The 17,641-nt window shown below is 46.1% G+C and overlaps 1 protein-coding gene across 3 annotated transcripts in view; it reads left to right on the forward strand.

The window, feature by feature from the left end:
* Positions 1–1,564: 1,564 nt before the first annotated feature.
* Hapstr1 (HUWE1 associated protein modifying stress responses) overlaps positions 1,565–17,641 on the forward strand; it is a 32,703-nt gene continuing 16,626 nt past the window's right edge. The window contains exons 1-3 of one of the 3 annotated variants that reach the window (XM_063226504.1): positions 1,565–2,196; positions 2,870–2,950; positions 14,497–16,570. In XM_063226504.1, coding sequence (XP_063082574.1) covers positions 1,971–2,196; positions 2,870–2,950; positions 14,497–14,516 — 327 coding nt within the window. In that variant the 5' untranslated portion in view covers positions 1,565–1,970 and the 3' untranslated portion in view covers positions 14,517–16,570. Of the gene's footprint in view, positions 2,197–2,869; positions 2,951–14,496; positions 16,571–17,641 lie in introns of those variants that run through there. The other 2 variants (XM_063226503.1, XM_063226502.1) reach the window with 2 other exon arrangements.

The following is a 17,641-nucleotide window of genomic DNA, read 5'->3' on the forward strand; positions in this document are numbered from 1 at the left end:
TTGACAAGACTAGAAATTTTTTTTTTGATAGGCTCTTGCTATGTAGATGAGGCTGGCCTAGAATTTGACATCCTTTTCCCCTCAGTACTGCCAGTGCTGGGATTACAGGTATGTTCCACCATGCCTGGCTTAATTTTTCATATCACAATTTATTATGTTTTCGGTACACTTGCTGTAAAACAAAGCGTGTGACTATACTGCTGAGAAGTGCCCTGCCCCCGTTCATCTCCCATTCCAGTCGCCTGACTTCTAGTTCTATCAGCACACTCTACATCTTCTTCTCAGGCTTGGCGCGTCCATGGCACCGTCATCTCGGTCCTCCCTATTCTTCACCTTAGTTACACGTTTTGACGATGCAGCTAGGGACAAGACTGACAAGACCCCTGCCCTCTTAGAACTGAAAAGGCGTGACACGTCTCATGCAGTGACCGGCGTTTGCAGAAACAGCAACAGCAGAGTAGGCTGGGCCTGCGCTAGACCCACCGGAACCAAGCCTTGAGGAATGAACTGAGGTTCCGGAGGGCTCAGTGTCCACAACAAGCGCCAGGCGAGCCGATGCGGGCGGCTGGCACCGGGCTAGGGAGGGCCAGGGAGGCGAAGACCGTGGCGGGGAGGCCAGGTCGGTCGTGTGCACTGTTGACTGTGCAGGCGGCCGCGGGGTTGGGGTGCCATCGGCCTCTGTGCGGTCACCGCGCGTCCCGGCCGCGCTCGCAGACCCGGGCCGGCCGGGAGGAGCCGCGCTGATGGGTGCGCACGCGGGCCGGCGGGTGCCCGCGGAGACAGGTGCGGGCGTCGGCCGGGGAGGCCCAGAGGAGGCCCCCGCCCCTCTCCCGCCGGCGGCCGGGGCTGTTCCGGGAAGCGGGCCACAGTGTCCCCAGGGTGTCACACCGCCAGCGGGAGCAAGCCTGAAAGACAGCTGGGCGCGCCTTGGCCTTTCCTTCAAGATCGGACTCTCAAGTTGCCCTTCCGACGGAATAAAAAGCTGGGACAGCGCTCTGCAAATTTGAACACAAACTGAAGGTTTTATTCGCTTTTTCCAGCTCCCCCTCCCGACCTTTGAAAGCCTAATGGGTCGGAATGAGAGGACCGCAGCGCATTCTCCCTGCCTCTCCCGCCGAGCGCTCACGTTCTACACTCTATTTCACATCCCAGGGGCCTGGAAACTGCGGAAAAAACCCCCGTCGGGCGCGGTCGCCCAGTCGCGTCACGTGACTCAGGACCGGCGCCCCTTGGCTGGACAGAAAGTAATGCGCATGCGCTTCCCCGTCTAAATTCCCCACCCCTTGGCTAGCTCCTATGCGACCGCTGTCAACTCCTCCCCCTCCTTTCCGTCTTCATCCTTCCTGACATTTACTTTTTCCTCGCCCATTAGTGACGTTAGGGAGACAACCGGTCCAGCCAGTCAGAACTCAATGTTTAGGGCCGGCACGAGGAACCGGTTGGGTTGAGCCAATGGGGGCCCTCCGAGCGAGGCTCGTCCCAACCGCCCCGGGGAGCCGCGGCCGAGGGGGCGGTGCTTCCCAGTCAGCATGTGGGCGGGGGAGGGCGGAGGCCAGCAGCCGCAGAGGCGTAGACGGCGGCGGCGGCGACGACGTCGCTCAGTCTTTGGGGTGGGCTCGGCTGCACAGTCCGGGTGGTGCGGGGGACTCGGCGGGCGACAGCGACGCCGGGGAGACCGCAGCGTTATGGGGGGGAGGTAGAAGAGATCCGGAGGGCGAGGCGAGGGGTGGCGGCGCTGAGTCGGTCCGCAGCGACCTCCGGCGAGGTCGGGGAAAAGGGAGGCCTGGGGCGGGGGTCTTCTAGGGTTGCGTGGGGTCGCGGGGCGGGGTCGTAGGAGTCCCAGGCCGCCGCGAGGCGCTGTCGCCGGCTGCCGGCTCCTTCTTCTGGGCCGCTCGACGACGACGCTCCCGCGGAGGCCCCGCCTGAGGAGGACGCGGCGGCGGCGACGAGGCCGCGGGAGGCCGCGGGGGATGGAGGAGCGGAAGGAGGAGGGCGAGGCGGAGATCCAGGAGCACGGGCCGGAGCATTGGTTCTCCAAGTGGGAGCGGCAGTGTCTGGCCGAGGCCGAGCAGGACGAGCAGCTGCCCCCCGAGTTGCAGGAGGAGGCAGCGGCCGCTGCGCAGCCTGAACACAAGCAGCAGAAGCTGTGGCACCTCTTCCAGAACTCGGCTACCGCCGTGGCCCAGCTCTACAAAGGTGAGGCCGCGCCGCCATCTTGGCGCCGCCCGGCTTGGCCCGGCCCGGCCCGGCCCGGCTCGGCCCGGCCGGGTCCAACCCCACCCGACCCGACACTATCCACGCCTAGCGGGTTCGGACCCGCAGCCTCCCGGCGCCCTGCGGGACCACGGGGCGGGGGCGACGGCCTTAGAGACAAGTGGTCGTGCCGCCCCCTTCTTGGCAGGCGGCGCCACTGAGGATACCGGGGGAGGGGCCCCGCAGAGGAGGGGATCCCCTGATGGCGCGGCCGAGGGGTTCTTGGGACCCGAGTCGGGGTTAGGAGGCCCCGGGAGGATCCCCCGCCACAAAATGGCGAAGAAGGCGTCCGGCCGGCCCCATTGTGCCCCGAGCCGGCCTCGGGGCGGGGACTGCAAGGGGTGCCTCCCCGCGCCGGCCGGGTCCTCTGCTGCCCCCAGCCCCACGCTGCCGTCCACCCCGCCGCGACCCCCTCAATCCTGGCCCTTGGCTACCTTTGGGATCCCGAAACCTTGAACAAAATGGCGAAACCTAATATGGCCGTTCCGGAGTGATTGACGCCCAAATAACATTCTCCATGTCTCTTTCTCTGTGTCTCTCTATGTCCTTGTGCGTGTGTTTGTGTCCATTCTGTTTTTCGATTTTTTTTTTTTCTTCTTCTGGTGTTTGTTTTCAGACCGAGTATGTCAGCAGCCAGGACTTTCTCTTTGGGTTCCCTTCCAAAACGCAGCCACTGCTGTCACCAATCTCTACAAAGGTAAAGATAACCTTGGTGCATTGCCGGTGAAGGGGAGGGGGCGGCAGGGTGTGTGTCCTGTGTTCGACCGTGTTTTCTGCTCCCAAGTGCAGCCGCTAACCTTGACTTACTTTGCAATCTGAGAATCTCAATGTTGTCCTAGCTGGATCAAAAGGCAATTTTGACACCCTCAGTGCCTTCCTCCTTCCCGGGCACGCATGGCGTTGTCTGGGGACATTTTCCTTTGCCATCATTGAAAGGAGGGGCTGCTGTTGGAATCTAGTGGTTATCCTTCAGTGTCTTAAGACAGCCCCTAACCACTCAGCCAGGACTTTTCCAGCTGCAGTTTTTAGTCACATGTTGAGAAGACCGTGAGCTGGAAGTTGGGTGAGACATGATTCTTTTGGAAAGAGTTTGTTTTTGTACCACAGAGGTGCTGGGGGAGCATGGTGTGTATGTTTAACATCTGCTCTCATTTATTGATTTCATCATATTTCACATCAAATTCTGGTGTATCTGATTGGAAGTTTTGCCAGGAAGTCTTTAGTATTGAATTGATGTATGTATACATGTTTTCTTGTGCCCTCTTGGGTTCATTTTCCCCCATATTGTGATGACCAGAGAGGTACACAGAAGTATGCTTTGCCCATTGAGCCCTCTTACCGACATAGGTTGGATTTTGTGCCTTAACAGATAGGGAAGATTTAGAAATATGGTTTTGACATTTGGCAAGGTTTTTATGAAAAAAGATTTGAGTTAGTTAATAAAAATGTAATTAAACGCATTAAAAACTTTTAGGGGCTGCTAACAATGATGGAGTTTTGTGTGATTCACAAATAAAAAAATAGATTGAGATAGACTATACAATATCACCTTGAATTTAGATCCTAATTTTTGTTTTAAGAATATGCATATGGCCAGGTGAGGTGACACAGGCTTGTAATCCCTGCACTCAAACTGAGGCTGAGGCAGGAGGATGACTTGGAGTTTGAGGCCAGCCTGGAGCTACTTAGTTCAGGGGCAGATCCTGTTTAAAAAACCAAAACTGACCAAACAAAAAGAGTATGCAAATGGCGGCACTATTCTGTAGGACACATCCCTTAAAAAACTTCTTCAATAAACTATTTTTGAGGGAAGAGGGGTTTATTTTGGAGATAGGGGCTCACTGTGTATTTCAGGCTGGCTTTGAACTTATTATGGCTTTGAACTCATGGTGATCCTGTTGCCTGAGCCTCCTGAGTCATTCCTGGCTAGGGGAATTAATTTCCAGAATTTTTCTTTTTTTTCTTCTTAAAACAAAAACGAGTGTCTTCCCATGTAGTTCAGGTTGCCTGAAAATGCCCATGCTGGCCCTTAAACTCCAAGCAGTCTTCCTGCCTCAGCCTCAGACTGAGTGCTGCAATTCCAGGTGTGCTGTCTGGTTTGGGAACTGTTAAATTGTTGTGGATGGGAATGAGGAACTAATAGTTTCACTTTGTTGAGAAAAGGGAAACAATTTAAATGGTGCCTCAGTAGTGGACTTTGATTTTATGTAGCTGACTACTAAATAAATGACTTTTTAAAACCATAGGTACCTTTGAGGGTGTTGAGGTTTTTCTTAAGAGTGGTTCTAGTAAAATAATGTTTAACTGAATTTTTTACAGACTCAAGTTTCTTGGAGTATAATTTGTGTACAGTAAAAAGATCACTGTTTCAACATGTATAGTTTAAAAAAATAGGTACTTTGATTTTGATGTATACTGATTTTGATGTATCAGAATGTATCTCTTCCCTCACCTTGTCCCTGGCAACCACTGATCTGACTGCAATGTAATGCATATAGATTTCCCTTAGAGTTTGTGGTCTGTAGCCTTTTTTTTTTTGACTTCCACTAAACATAATGTGTTTGAGGTAGACCTGGGGTAATGTTTTGAGTTCATATTGGCAGTTATTAAAGGTTTTTTTTGGAGACAAGGTCTTGCTATGCAGTTCAGGCTGGCCTTGGACTCATTGTGTAGTCCAAGCTGGCCTCAATCTCTCATCGGTCCTCCTGCCTCAATGTCCTGAGTTGAGTGCTGGGATTATAGGTGTGCCCTACCATGCCTGGCTGGACTTTTTAATTAGCTGAGTAGTATTCTGTTGTATAGAAGTACAGCACTAGGTTTATCCTTTTGCTTTTGTTGTGGCTGTTTGATTGAAAGGGAAAACATTACATTTTCAGTGTTGTCTGTGTGTCAGACTCAGTCTAAGCCACATACATACAGTGTGAATATTAATGTTTTCTAGCTGTTGTGTACTGAATAGATCTTTATCTTTCTAGGATTTAGAAGTTCTTTAGTAATGCTAACACTATAAAAAGGTTTAGAAGCTGAATTCTGAAATCATCCTTAATTTGCTTCATTTAAAAATGTGTGTACTTCTACTAGTTTTTTTGTTCAGAAAATTTAATCAGGAACATTAATTTTATCTTAAGTATTGTGCAAAGTTCTTGGATTGTATAATCTGGTCTAGTTACACATTTTTTTTTTAAGCGTGAAACATCCCTTTTTACCTAATAGGAGTGGAATACTTATGTTTTGTGGAATTTGGTAGTGGTACAAGAGCTTATTTCCATTCCCCATTATTGTGAGGAGAATAAATAGTACTCTTCAGATTCTTATACCTTCTTCCTTTTCAGAGTGGTCTTTAAAGAACAGAAGTACAGCTGTTAGAATCATTTGTTGCCTTAAATAAAGTTAATAAAATTAGCAAGACAGTGTCACAGGTGCATGTAGCATTAAGTAGTAGTTAAGTTTTTTAAACTTTTGATGAAATATTTAAATGTAATTTATGGAGGGGAAGATGGGGCTCCTTTACTTAACTGGCAAGCAAAATTTGGCTCATTTTGCAGCCTCTTGATACCTAAAATCCTCATGTACGAAGGTTAGAATTTAGGTAAAAACACAGTAGATGCCTCCTTTGAATTACCAGTAGGCTTGAATTACCAGTAGGCTTTTGAAGAGTTAAAATGTCCGATGGTTGTTTTGGTAGAAATGTGACTAGAAGGATTTACAAGAGAACATTAAGTTGGTGTTGTCTTCTCAATGCCAAGGGGAAAAGATTCAGTAAAATGAAGTGTTGCATAGTCTTCTGATTCCAGATAGTAGGGGTCAAACTTTTGTTTCTTTTTTTGGAAAAGAGAAAAGTCCTGAATGCTGGTTATTGATAGGATTAATCCAAAGATGGTGGTATTTCTTTGCCATTATTGGGTCTCTGGCTGAGAATATTTTTTGATAGCTTGAACCAAAGAAGTGAATGAAAAGTTACTGAGGTGGCTTTTTTAACCTAGCTAGAGTTGATGCTTACTTGGGAAAAACTTGACCAAGCCTGTACCTTCCCATCCTCTGTGAAAGCCAGGACCTTGTGTGTGCTAGACATGTTGCTTTCTTTTTTATTTTCTTTCTTTGTCTTTTTGAGACGGTCTTGCCATGCAGTTCAGGCAGGCTCAATCTGTAGCCCAGGCTGGTCTCGAACTTGCAAGATCCTCCTGCCTCAACATCCAGAGTTGAGTGCTGGGCTTATAGGGGTGTGCCACCATGCCTGGCTCTAGGTATGTGCTTTCTACCATTCATCTATACCTTTTTAGCTCTAGGTTTGTTTCATAAGCCCACCTGACTGATTTCCATCTTGGTCTCTTGATTCCTCCTGGGAAAGCATTGTTTGTGAATGAATGCTCCCTAAAGTTGGGACTGGTGGTTTCCCCCTTGGGCAAGGATATCCTCACAGGACAGCCTGGAATGAGAGCTGGTGCCCTCATGGAGCAGGTGCTTGACTCCTCTCTCCTTTGGTGTTGAGGTTGAACCTTGGGCCCTTCACATTGATGTGCATCCCCAGCCCATATTTTGTCTTTTATTTTGGGAGTTCTTGGCTGAGTTGCCCAGAACTTGTGATCTATCTGCCTCTGGCTCTCAGAGTGGTGGAGATACAGGCATGTGCACTACACCCAGCTTTATTACTTCTCATTTCTTTTTTCTGTTTTTTGGTTTTTTGAGACAGAGTCTCACTATGTAGCCCAGGCTGGCCTTGAATTCACAGATTCTCCTGCCTCAGCCTCCCAAGTGCTGGGGGATTTCTGGTATGGCCACATGATTTCTCTTTCTCAGCCGTTAAATATCTTTCTTTGATTCTTGTTTTCTTTGAAGTGTATTTGAAGCATTGGTTGAATAGAGCTGAGAGTTTTCCCTTAATACTGCACACATTAAAAAAATCTAAAACAGTGATGGTAAAATAGCCTGATTTGTGAGCCATAGGGTTCACCATCCCTACGCTAGAACATCATTTGCTTCAGGTGTCTGTGCTTTAGCAGTGCTTGTAGAAGACTAGCCTCATTTTAGTCAAGGGTCTTGAAGTCTATTGCCAGATCATCTGGGTTCAGAACTTGATGCTGTTCCTTGTGTGGTTCTGGAGGTATGTTGGAGCCAGGTATTTCACTATTGTGCTCCTTGGTTTTCTTAACTAATTGGGCTACATACTTATTAATTATAGTACAAGCTTTTAGTTTTATACTTGGCATATGGTGAGTTCCCAAGTGTTGACTGCATTATGGTCAACTTTTCAATATTTTTTGCATTTTTTTTAACTATGGACAGTGCTTAATATTAAGGGAACTAATTCTGGTTTATTTTTGTCTTTTAAGTTTTTGTGTGTTGAATAAGCATAGTGATGTATAGTTTTCTTCCTTATTTCCCTAAATAGAATTGACAGGTGAAAAAAATAATACGGTGTCATGAAATTAGTTTCTTCCTACTATGTTTTCAGTGGCCATTTTGGGCCTACATAGAACTTAAAGGTGGATTGAGCGTAATGAAAACTGAGGGACCAAATAAATGACTGTAAGCAAATGGTCAGAGAAAGCATAGGATCTGAGACAGACACTGAGTTCTTAACTCTCCATGCTACAAAAAATTATTCCTGATCATTGAAACTTTGTTAAATATGTTATTACAAATTATAGTGAGAAAACCTAGGCCTTAATTTTAACCTTCATCTTCAATAAGATTTTTGGTTTGGTTTGATTTGGTTACTTTTTTGAGATAGGGTCTTCCTGTGTTGCTCAGACTGGTCTTGAACTCACTGTGTAGCTCAGGCTGGCCTTGAATCCAGGATGATAGTCCTGCCTCAGCCTCCTGAATGCTGTGATTATAGGCATTCAGTACCACTCCTGGCTAGTCTCAGTCATTTGTCATGCCCCCATTGGTAGGTTGTCTGTAGATTTTTATAAAATGTAATCATTTTCTGATTTGTATCTTTTCTGTAAAAGTGACAGGCACAGTGGCACATTCCTGTAATCCCAGCTACTTGGGAGGCTGAGTCAGGAGGATTGCAAGTTTGGATGCTAGCCTGGGCAATTTAGTTAAGAACCTGTTGCAAAAAGAAGTTTGAAGTTGTTAGAAATGTTGCTCAGTGGTAAAAAGCCCCTGAGTTCAGTCTCCAGTTGGGTTGGCAGTGGAGTCTTGGGAAGAGAAGGGTTATTTGACTGCAAGACAAGTCAGACTGGCTTGAGTGATAGGGACTCCTTTCTAACTTGGGTGCTGCAGATAGGATGGATTTAGTTGGTTGGCTAAGGCACCTCTGCTTTACAGGTCTCTCCCCTTTGCATGGGCATGTATCTTTGTGCATATGTGTGTGCACTCCGTGTGCAGACTGGCTTTTTCATGCCAGCAGAAGAACTTGTGGCTTACCTCTTGAGGTAACTCCCAGAAGCTTAGAAGAACCCATTTTCTTGCCGAGCTAGGATAGGATCATTGCCTACCTAGAATCAGAGTATGGGGATACATAGATAGTATAGGACTAAGCTACATTTTGTGCCGTGGAGCAAGTGTAGAGGAGCTACACTCAGCATGTGCTTGCTAGCCAAATAAAACTCTTGGAGAATCTTTTAGAAGGGGAGGACAGATTCAAGCTGGGCAGGCAACACAATGGCTGCTATGAGTCTCCCCTTGGTGGCTGTTCTTTGTAACATTATGTGCTAGGCGAAGATTAAGTTAATGTATAAGAAGTGAGAAGGTACTGAAGGCTTAATTTTTTTTTACTAATTCCTTAGGGAATTGACAGGCTTGTTTTTGTTTTGTTTTGAGACAGGGTCTCACTTTAGCTTAGGCTGGCCTTGAACTCATGCCTGACTTCCTGCCTCAGCCTCCCAGATGATGGAATCTTATGCAAGCAGACATCATTTTCTTAAAACAATTGGAAAACTTTTTTTTTTTCTCCCTGTTTTCTTTTTTGATTCCAAGAATTGAGCTCAGGGCTTCAATGCTTGCCTGGCAGGCACTGTGCCACTGACATACATCCCCAACCCTGGAAAACAGCTTTGTTATGGTTTTGATTTAGATCTTTGTGTTCCTAATACAACAGTACATTTTTTTCCCTTTGCTAGACAGGATGATTAAATTTAATGATGTTCAAGTGTTGTGTAAATAGAAGTATTCCTTAGAAATGTTGCTCTGTCATCTAACCATGTGCTTAATGACTTGTAGATTCTGTAAGGAAAATGAGAGAGCTGCTTTTGTTTGGGGAAGAAATAGCTTGTAGAAGAAACTCTTGTCACTTATCCAACTTTGGACAAAGACCTTTGAGCCTCACTTCCTTGTTTACAAATTTGGAATAACTTCTCACATAGACTTACAAGAATCAGGAGACATGGCTGGGTATGTTGGTGCGTGCCTGTAATTCCAAAACTTGGGAGGCTGGGGGAAGAGTATTGTCCCGAGTTTAAGGCTAGCCAGATTGACATAGTGAGACCCTGTCTCAAAAAACCAAAAAGAAAACAAAAGAATCAAACATTGAATAGTTCAGTGGTAAAGTAATGTGGAGGCCTTGTCTGTGTTCATCCCTGGCACTGAGAAATACAGCAGTATAATTTTTTTGTATTACTTAAGGTTTGGCATTTGGTTTTCACCTTAGAATCAGTATGGTTCTGTACATTCCTCTGACAACCTCTACCCCAAACCTCTGCTGGTGGGAAGAGTAAACCTAAAGTCTCTTGAACACAATTTTATTTTTTTAAAAAATCCAATCTTTATTTTTTTAATTTAATTTCAATTTTTTTTGGTGTTGGACATTGAACTCAGAATCTTGTATTTGTGAGGCAGGCGCTGTGCAACTGAGCTATATTGCTGTCCCTTGAATACAATTTTAGATTTATATGAAAAACATTTAAAAAATTAATCATGGACATGTACAATGACTACTGTATGAATCAGATTTTTTTGGGGGGAGGAAAGTAATGTGTTGTAGTTAAAGGCTACATTAACGTTTTAATGCATCTTGGAACTCATTTGACCTTCAAGTTTATGATCCTTTCCAAAGTGACTTTGGTTTTAATAAAATAGTGTTGGACCCAAGACTGTCCCATACTTTCTGTACTCCAGTGTTTTGGGTCAGGGGCCAGTGTCCATTTCTAGAATTTAGGTGTCTAGTTGTTTGGGTTCAAGTATGTTTAAAGCAGTGTTTGACTTAGAGCCTTTGTGAGGCTGTCTCTGTGTGTATAGATGATTATTATTTACTGAACAATACATGATCCAGAATTACATTAAAATGTAGTCTCTTTAGCTGGGCTTGGTGGTATGTAATTGCAGCAGTTTGAGGCAAGATTTTGAGTTGGAGGCCAGCATGGGCTATAGAGCAAGACCCTGTCTGAGAAAAACAGAAAGTGTAATCTCTTCATGCCTGAGATTGTCCAGTGAGCATTCAGAGTTCTCCCACTTAGTTCCAGGATTGAGAAAGACTTTTATTTTCAACCAGACAACTGTTTTAAAAGTCCTACTCATAGGCATAACTGTGAAGACAATAAGAATCATTATGATGCCTATTCCGGTTGACTATTATTTTCTTTTAAAGTCCTGTAATGTCTCCAATGCTTTGGTTTTATTCTTTACTGTTTAGTTCAATTTTATTATAACTGACAATTATTCTTAAAATAGCAAGAGGCAGTATGATAACCATTGTTGATCACCTTATATTTTGTTTTTACATTATCTATTATGTTCATCCTTTTGATTTGACTGACTCTGTTCTGATATGTTGCATTTGGTTTTACTCTCTTCAAAAAAAGTAATAAGAACTGTGGGAGTAATAAAACCCAAAATGAGTAATTGTCAATGAAAAAAAGAAAAGAAAGTGCTCTAAAGGTTATAACTGCATATATGTTTAAGTGTATAAGATAGATAACCATATTACTGAGTGTTTTTTTTGGATCATTGAACAACTGTTTGCACTCTCACTATTTGAAAGTCCACATTATATGCTTTAATTTTGTAACTTGAACAACTATTTCTAAGATGAGAATATGTAATCTATTAACTAGTGATTTCTTACTGTTTATTTTTAAAATTTTGTATTATTTTTACCCTTTTTCTTTTTCTCCTTAAAAAAAAAAAAGTCCTACTCATGAAATATGGCAGAAATAGCAACAGTGGGAGACTCTGGTTAGGGAAATAACTGAGGTTGTATTAATTTGTATGATAAATTGGACGTGGCTTTCAGAGTATGTTGTTAATGATATCAAACCAAGTTATGCTCAGATCATTGGAAAGCATGTACCTGAAGACCTTAAATGTTGCATCTGCTTTTCTCCCCTTGTCAAACTCCTAGTCTGTAAATAAGCATTTGCAAAATGCCTTAAAAAAATTTTTTTTTAAAGACAAATTTCACGATGTAGTATAGGCTAGAACTCACTATGTATCCCAGGCTGGTCTTGAACTCACAGTGATCCTCCTGTCTCAGCCTCCTGAGTGCTGGAATTACAGATGTGCTGGCTTTTTTTTCTTTTTTTGATACAGGCTCTTAATTATGTGTTGCTGGCTGGCTTCCAGCTCAAATGGATATTCCTGCCTCAGCCTCTCAAGGGTTGCAACTACAGGCATGCATAACTGTGCTTGCTTAAAATACTTGATTACTAACAAGCTGTTACTTGGTTCTGATTTTGATACTTGTTCAGAAATTCTAAGGTTAGGTGATTGAATTGCATAATTCCATAACTTATTATGTAACTTTCTGCCTTAGAAACTAGTCAGGGGCTGGGGATTTAGCTCAGTGGCATAAGTGCCTGCCTTGCAGTGTGAGTTCGATTCCTGGTACCGATAAAAAGGAAAAAAGACCAAAAAAAAAAAAAAAAAAAAAGAAAAAGAAACTAGTTTCAGTGTGTAGTTTAAGTATATGGGAACGCTAGCCCTTAGTGTGTAGCTGACTGTTGGGACTATTGTCCTTTGTCTCACCCCACCAGGACCAGTTAAACCAGGGCCTCGGAGTAGGCAAGTGCTTCCTACTAAGCTACATCCCTAGCCCTGTTGGTACTTTTTGTGTCCCCAATTGAAACCATCCAAAACATGACCAAGCCTCCCTCCACAGCTCTAAGTCTAAAAGAAAAATCACCTCTTGTGGTCTCTTGTCTAAAAGGTTTTATTTTTGGAGGCACTGGGAATTGAATTGAACCCAGGTAACACTGAGTTATATCCACAGGCTTTTTTTTTGGTGGCTCTGAGAATTGCCACCAGGGCATTCTGTCTACTGTTGAGCTACAATCCCCTCCCTTTTTATTTTGAGGCAGGATTTTTCTGAGTTGCCCAGTGGGACTTGCCTTGATCACCCTCATTGCAATCCAGTCCCCCCCCCAAAAAAATTTCCTTTTGAAACTTGGTCTTGTAGAGTTGTCCACACTGGTCTTGAACTTGTGATCTTCTGCTTTGGCTTCTCAAGTAGCTGATAGTCCACATATATTCCTCATCTTTTAAAAAAATAATTAAAAATAAGTTTTGTTCTTATGATTTTGGTTAAAAATAATTCTTTAGGTAGGGCAGCTTTATAAAAACCACATTAAGCTAGGCATGGCGGTGCATACTTGTAATCCCAGCACTTAAGAGGCTGGAGCAGGAGAATTGCTGAGTTTGAGGCCAGCCTGAACTGCATAGTGATACCCTGTCTCAAAAGACCAAAACAAAGCAAAAACAAAACCACCCCAAAAGACCACATTACTTTTAGGTTTGTACATTTCACCTTTATCCTTTCTAAATCTGTAGAATAGGCTTAGTTTGCTCAATGACTTGATTTTCTGTTAACAATTCCAGCTCTCTCAGAATCATTGAAGATTCAGATAGAGCTTTTCAAAGTTACCTTAGTTTATCATCTTAAGGTAGATTTTCTTGAAAGTTTTCTCTTAAGAGATAGAAAAGAGTTGTATTGTCCTTATAAATACTCTTTATCTTTAAAATGGGGTTCACAGCTGGGGATTTTTAAGCTCAGTGGCTTAAGTGCTTGCCTGGTAAGCACAAGGTCTAGAGTTAGGTCACTGGTACCAAAGAAAAAAGGCAGGGTAGTGGTAGAGTTCATGACTGCTTTATCTATGATGAAATGAGAAGTTAGTGGGTACTGGTTTATTTTGTTGAGTTTACCATCATCTAATAGGCACTACAGAAATGACTTCACTTTTTTTTGTTTGTTTGTTTAAGGTAGGCTTTCACTGTATAGTTCAGTATGGCCTTGAAATCACTTAACCTACCCCAGGCAGCCCTCAAACTGGTGATCTTCCTGCCTCAGCCTCCCAAGTGGTAGGGTTATAGACAGTGCACCACCATACCTGGCCTTCACTCTTGACCTGTTTTTAATATCTGCAAAATTGGACTGATCTGCTTTTTCAAAATTGTAAGATTGAAATAAGGAAAAGGAAATATACTCTATGGCATACCACAAGTTCTCAGTGAATGCTGAATTCTAGTCTGGGTCCTTTCTATTTTAAGGTATTTTGAAGGAGAAAGATCACAGCCAGAAATCATATATCTTTTTATTCGTTTATTAATTTATTAATTTTTGAGACAGGATCTCACTATGTAGTTCAGACTGGCCTTGAGCTCGCCATGAAGCCCAGGCTGATCTTGGACTCTCAATGATCCTCCTGCCTCAGCCTCCCCTGAGTGTTGGGATTACAGGTGTGAGCAATCATGTTGGGCTATGTATGTATGTATGTATTTATGTTTTTTACCGGCACCAGGGATCGAACTCATGACCATGTGCTTGCAAGGCAGGTGCTTATGCCGCTGACCTAAATCCCCAGCCCCTGTATTTATTTTTTTGAGACAAGGCTTTGTTTTGTGTAGTTTAGGCTGCAGTTGAACTCACTGTGTGTCGCGGTCGCTTCTGGCCGGCGGAAGGACACACGACAAAGTCTGGTAGTGGACAACCTTTTCTTTTTATTTTTCTTCTCCGTACAGCCTGCCCTGGGGCCACTCCCAGCTGAAGCCTCCTTTGGTCCGCTCCCCGCGGCTCCTTTTGTGCTTCAGTCTGCCCCGAAGCCTCTATCGGTCCGCTCTCCGCGGCTCCTTCTGGGCTTCTACTTCCGGGCTTCTACCTGGCTTCTACTTCCTCCCAGGGGTGGCACCGGTATATATACGGGTACAGTGTCCAATCATGTTAAAGTAAGCAAGGCAAGCTGATTGGCTAACATCATCAGTTGCCAGGCAGACTATATTATTGAGCGAGTTGTTTACGCGGTAAGCAGGAAACTAACATATTCGATGGGAGGGGTAATCTACCTCAGGCTTTGCTCTTTACCACAGGCCGCACGTCCGCCAAGTAAGGCGAACTATCACAGACGCGGCTCCCAACATCTCCCCCTATTTTATTTTTTATGAATGTGCGCATCGTAGCCCTTCCTGGACTGGGTGCAGAGGCTTATGCCCTATGCGTAGGCCCACCGTAGGTCCTTGGCTTAGACCCTGGTTGGCCATGCCATGGTCTGCCAAGGCCCTGAGGCCCTCGTCCTTTTTCTAGGGCCAGGCACAAACTGGACGGAACCTGGATGCACACAAGCTTGCACTCATTTCCTCTCCGTAAAGAAATCCCCTCGGAGAGAAATTTAGACCTGGGCAGCATCTAACAGTCCAGCGGCTTACGTGCAGGATGGGGTAGGGCCTGGCTTAGGTCGAGTCGTGCTGGGGAGGCACGCTCTTACCCGTCATTGACTCATCTACCCTGCTGTGTATTGTCACCTTATGGAGGAGAATGAGGGATGCCCGCCATATCTAGACTCGGTCGTGGGCCAATCGAGCAAGCCATGCATATGCCTGAGGATCTTCTTGTCCATTTCGAGCTACCGCTATTTCTATTCATCTTGTTGGTTGGTCTGTGATGGATCTCCGGTAGGGCAGGTCTGATCTTCAGTCGAGGGCTTTGTTGTCCGTGTCAGTCTCTCCGGTATCCACAGTGGTTCTCGTCCCGGTTCCTGTGGGAAAACACAAACCGCGCCTCGGTTCCAGCTGACCACTGGATCCGGGCCCATCCATTGTAGGACATCTTTCCACTTCACCCACCCTTTATGGTTGGGGGAAGGGTTGCAGTGCTCCACAGCTGGGGAGCAATTATCATTATTTAAATTTAAAAAATTGTGTGTGAATAGTGCCATGGATAATCGTGCCTTTGGGGCCAGGCCTTGGCCTACTCCCCCTTTTTGTTTTTGTAAAATTTCTTTGAGGCTTCTATGAGCCCTCTCAATGATTCCTTGACCTTGGGGATTGTATGGGATACCATGTTTTAATTGAACCTCCATCATTTTGCAGAACTCATTGAAAGCTTTGCCTATATAGGCTGGTCCATTATCAGTTTTTAATATTTTTGGTTTGCCCCATGCGGCCCAAGCTGCCAGGCAATGATTGATCACATTAGACACTTTTTCACCTGTTTCTGCTGTTGCAAATATGACGCGAGAACAGGTGTCTGTGGAAACATGAACATATTTAAGAGTCCCAAACTCCTGTATATGTGTGATGTCCATCTGCCAAACATCACCAGGGATCAAACCTCGAGGGTTTACTCCCCCTTTTTGTTTTTTATTTTTTATTTTTTATTTTTATCTTTTTCGTTTTTTTTTTTTTTTTTTTTTTTATTGGTACCAGGGATCGAACTAACAACTGCACACTTGCAAGGCAGGCGCTTAAGCCGCTGAGCTAAATCCCCAGCCCCTTTTTCCTCGACCGGCGTTTTTCTCAGCCTGCTCGGCAGAGTAGCCGCCCATGAAAATACCGTCTGCCCAGCGGCGCGACGTCATAAGACTGCGGTCGCGACAGAGTGAAACGGGGCGTCACTTCCTGTGCCGGCTGAGGGAAGGGAGGGTTTCCTGTGGCGGCCTCTCGGCGGGGAGCCGCTTTTAGAAAAGAGCTCCAGGGCGGAGCGGATGGCTCTCTATCTCCTCCCCGCCAGAGAGCGCCGGGAAACCGAGTCTGACCATCAGCGCGCCGACCCTCTCCCACAAGCATTCTCTTGTTCCACCCCCGGTCTCCCCGATTGGCGTTTCTCTCAGCCTGCTCTGCAGAGGACTCTGCATACCAGGCTCGCCAATCCAGGTAACCACCCGAGGGCAGACACGCCCCCGCCAGCTGAATCCAGTCCGCGGGGGTGAGGGGCCCAGAATACAGATTCTCCAGCATGGCAATGGTGTAAGGCGCAGTCGGCCCAAAAGTTGTAACTGCATTTTTAAGTTCTCTAATCTGCTTTATCTCAAAAGGCTCCCGTACATTGCGTCCCTGGCCTATAGCCACTTGTACAGGAAATATCCCATAGGGGTCACTATCCATCCCAGGTGGTGGATGTACCTCATGAAACAAGCGTCTCCCCTGCCAAAGCCACCTGTGAAAATACCGATCCGCCGGCGGCGGAGCATAAAACGGCGGCCGTGATTGGGCGGAGAATGGGGGCCCGTGCATCACTTCCTGTTCTGACGAAAGGGGAGGGAGCTCCCACGCGGCCGCCTCGTGGCGAGGGATCGCCTCCGGGAACGGCCCCTGAGGTGGGGCGGAAGGCTTTGCCTCCCTTTCGCGCCGGGGAGCGTTCAGGAGCTCTCTACTCCTCCGCAGACCCGACTCCTTATCGAGCGACTTAGGCTCCTGACAGCTAGTCTCTTTGGCCTCCCTGCCATTCAACTTTCCCTCGTCCTCGGAGTCAGACGACTCCGAGGCTAGAGCCCCGTCCTCCTCCTCAGTATCTCTGTTCCCCTTGACGGACCCCTCTCGGGAGCTCCCTGACTGGGCCTGCTCAGATACCCTGCGTACTTTTGTAAGCTCTTGAGAGCTTTCTCCACAACCACCCTCGCTCTTAGTGTTGCTACCTAGCATGTTTCCCATTTTTTAATATGTTACTCACCGCGTGAGGCCCAAAAATCCGCCACTTACGCGTGAGCCTGAGGGGAGTCTAAAAGCCCTGTAGGTGCGCGCCACCCAGAGCCCAGGCTTATCCCCAACTCACCTGTCTCGCAGCTCTGTACTGGAGCGTTGTCCACTGTCACGTCTCGGGGGTGATCAGTCCCCGGGCGGGCCACCAAATGTCGCGGTCGCTTCTGGCCGGCGGAAGGACACACGACAAAGTCTGGTAGTGGACAACCTTTTCTTTTTATTTTTCTTCTCCGTACAGCCTGCCCTGGGGCCACTCCCAGCTGAAGCCTCCTTTGGTCCGCTCCCCGCGGCTCCTTTTGTGCTTCAGTCTGCCCCGAAGCCTCTATCGGTCCGCTCTCCGCGGCTCCTTCTGGGCTTCTACTTCCGGGCTTCTACCTGGCTTCTACTTCCTCCCAGGGGTGGCACCGGTATATATACGGGTACAGTGTCCAATCATGTTAAAGTAAGCAAGGCAAGCTGATTGGCTAACATCATCAGTTGCCAGGCAGACTATTATTGAGCGAGTTGTTTACGCGGTAAGCAGGAAACTAACATATTC

The sequence above is a fragment of the Cavia porcellus genome, unplaced genomic scaffold (assembly GCF_034190915.1).
Source record: "Cavia porcellus strain 051 isolate PalLab524CR breed Dunkin Hartley unplaced genomic scaffold, mCavPor4.1 scaffold_16, whole genome shotgun sequence".
Classification (NCBI taxonomy): Eukaryota; Metazoa; Chordata; class Mammalia; order Rodentia; family Caviidae; genus Cavia; species Cavia porcellus.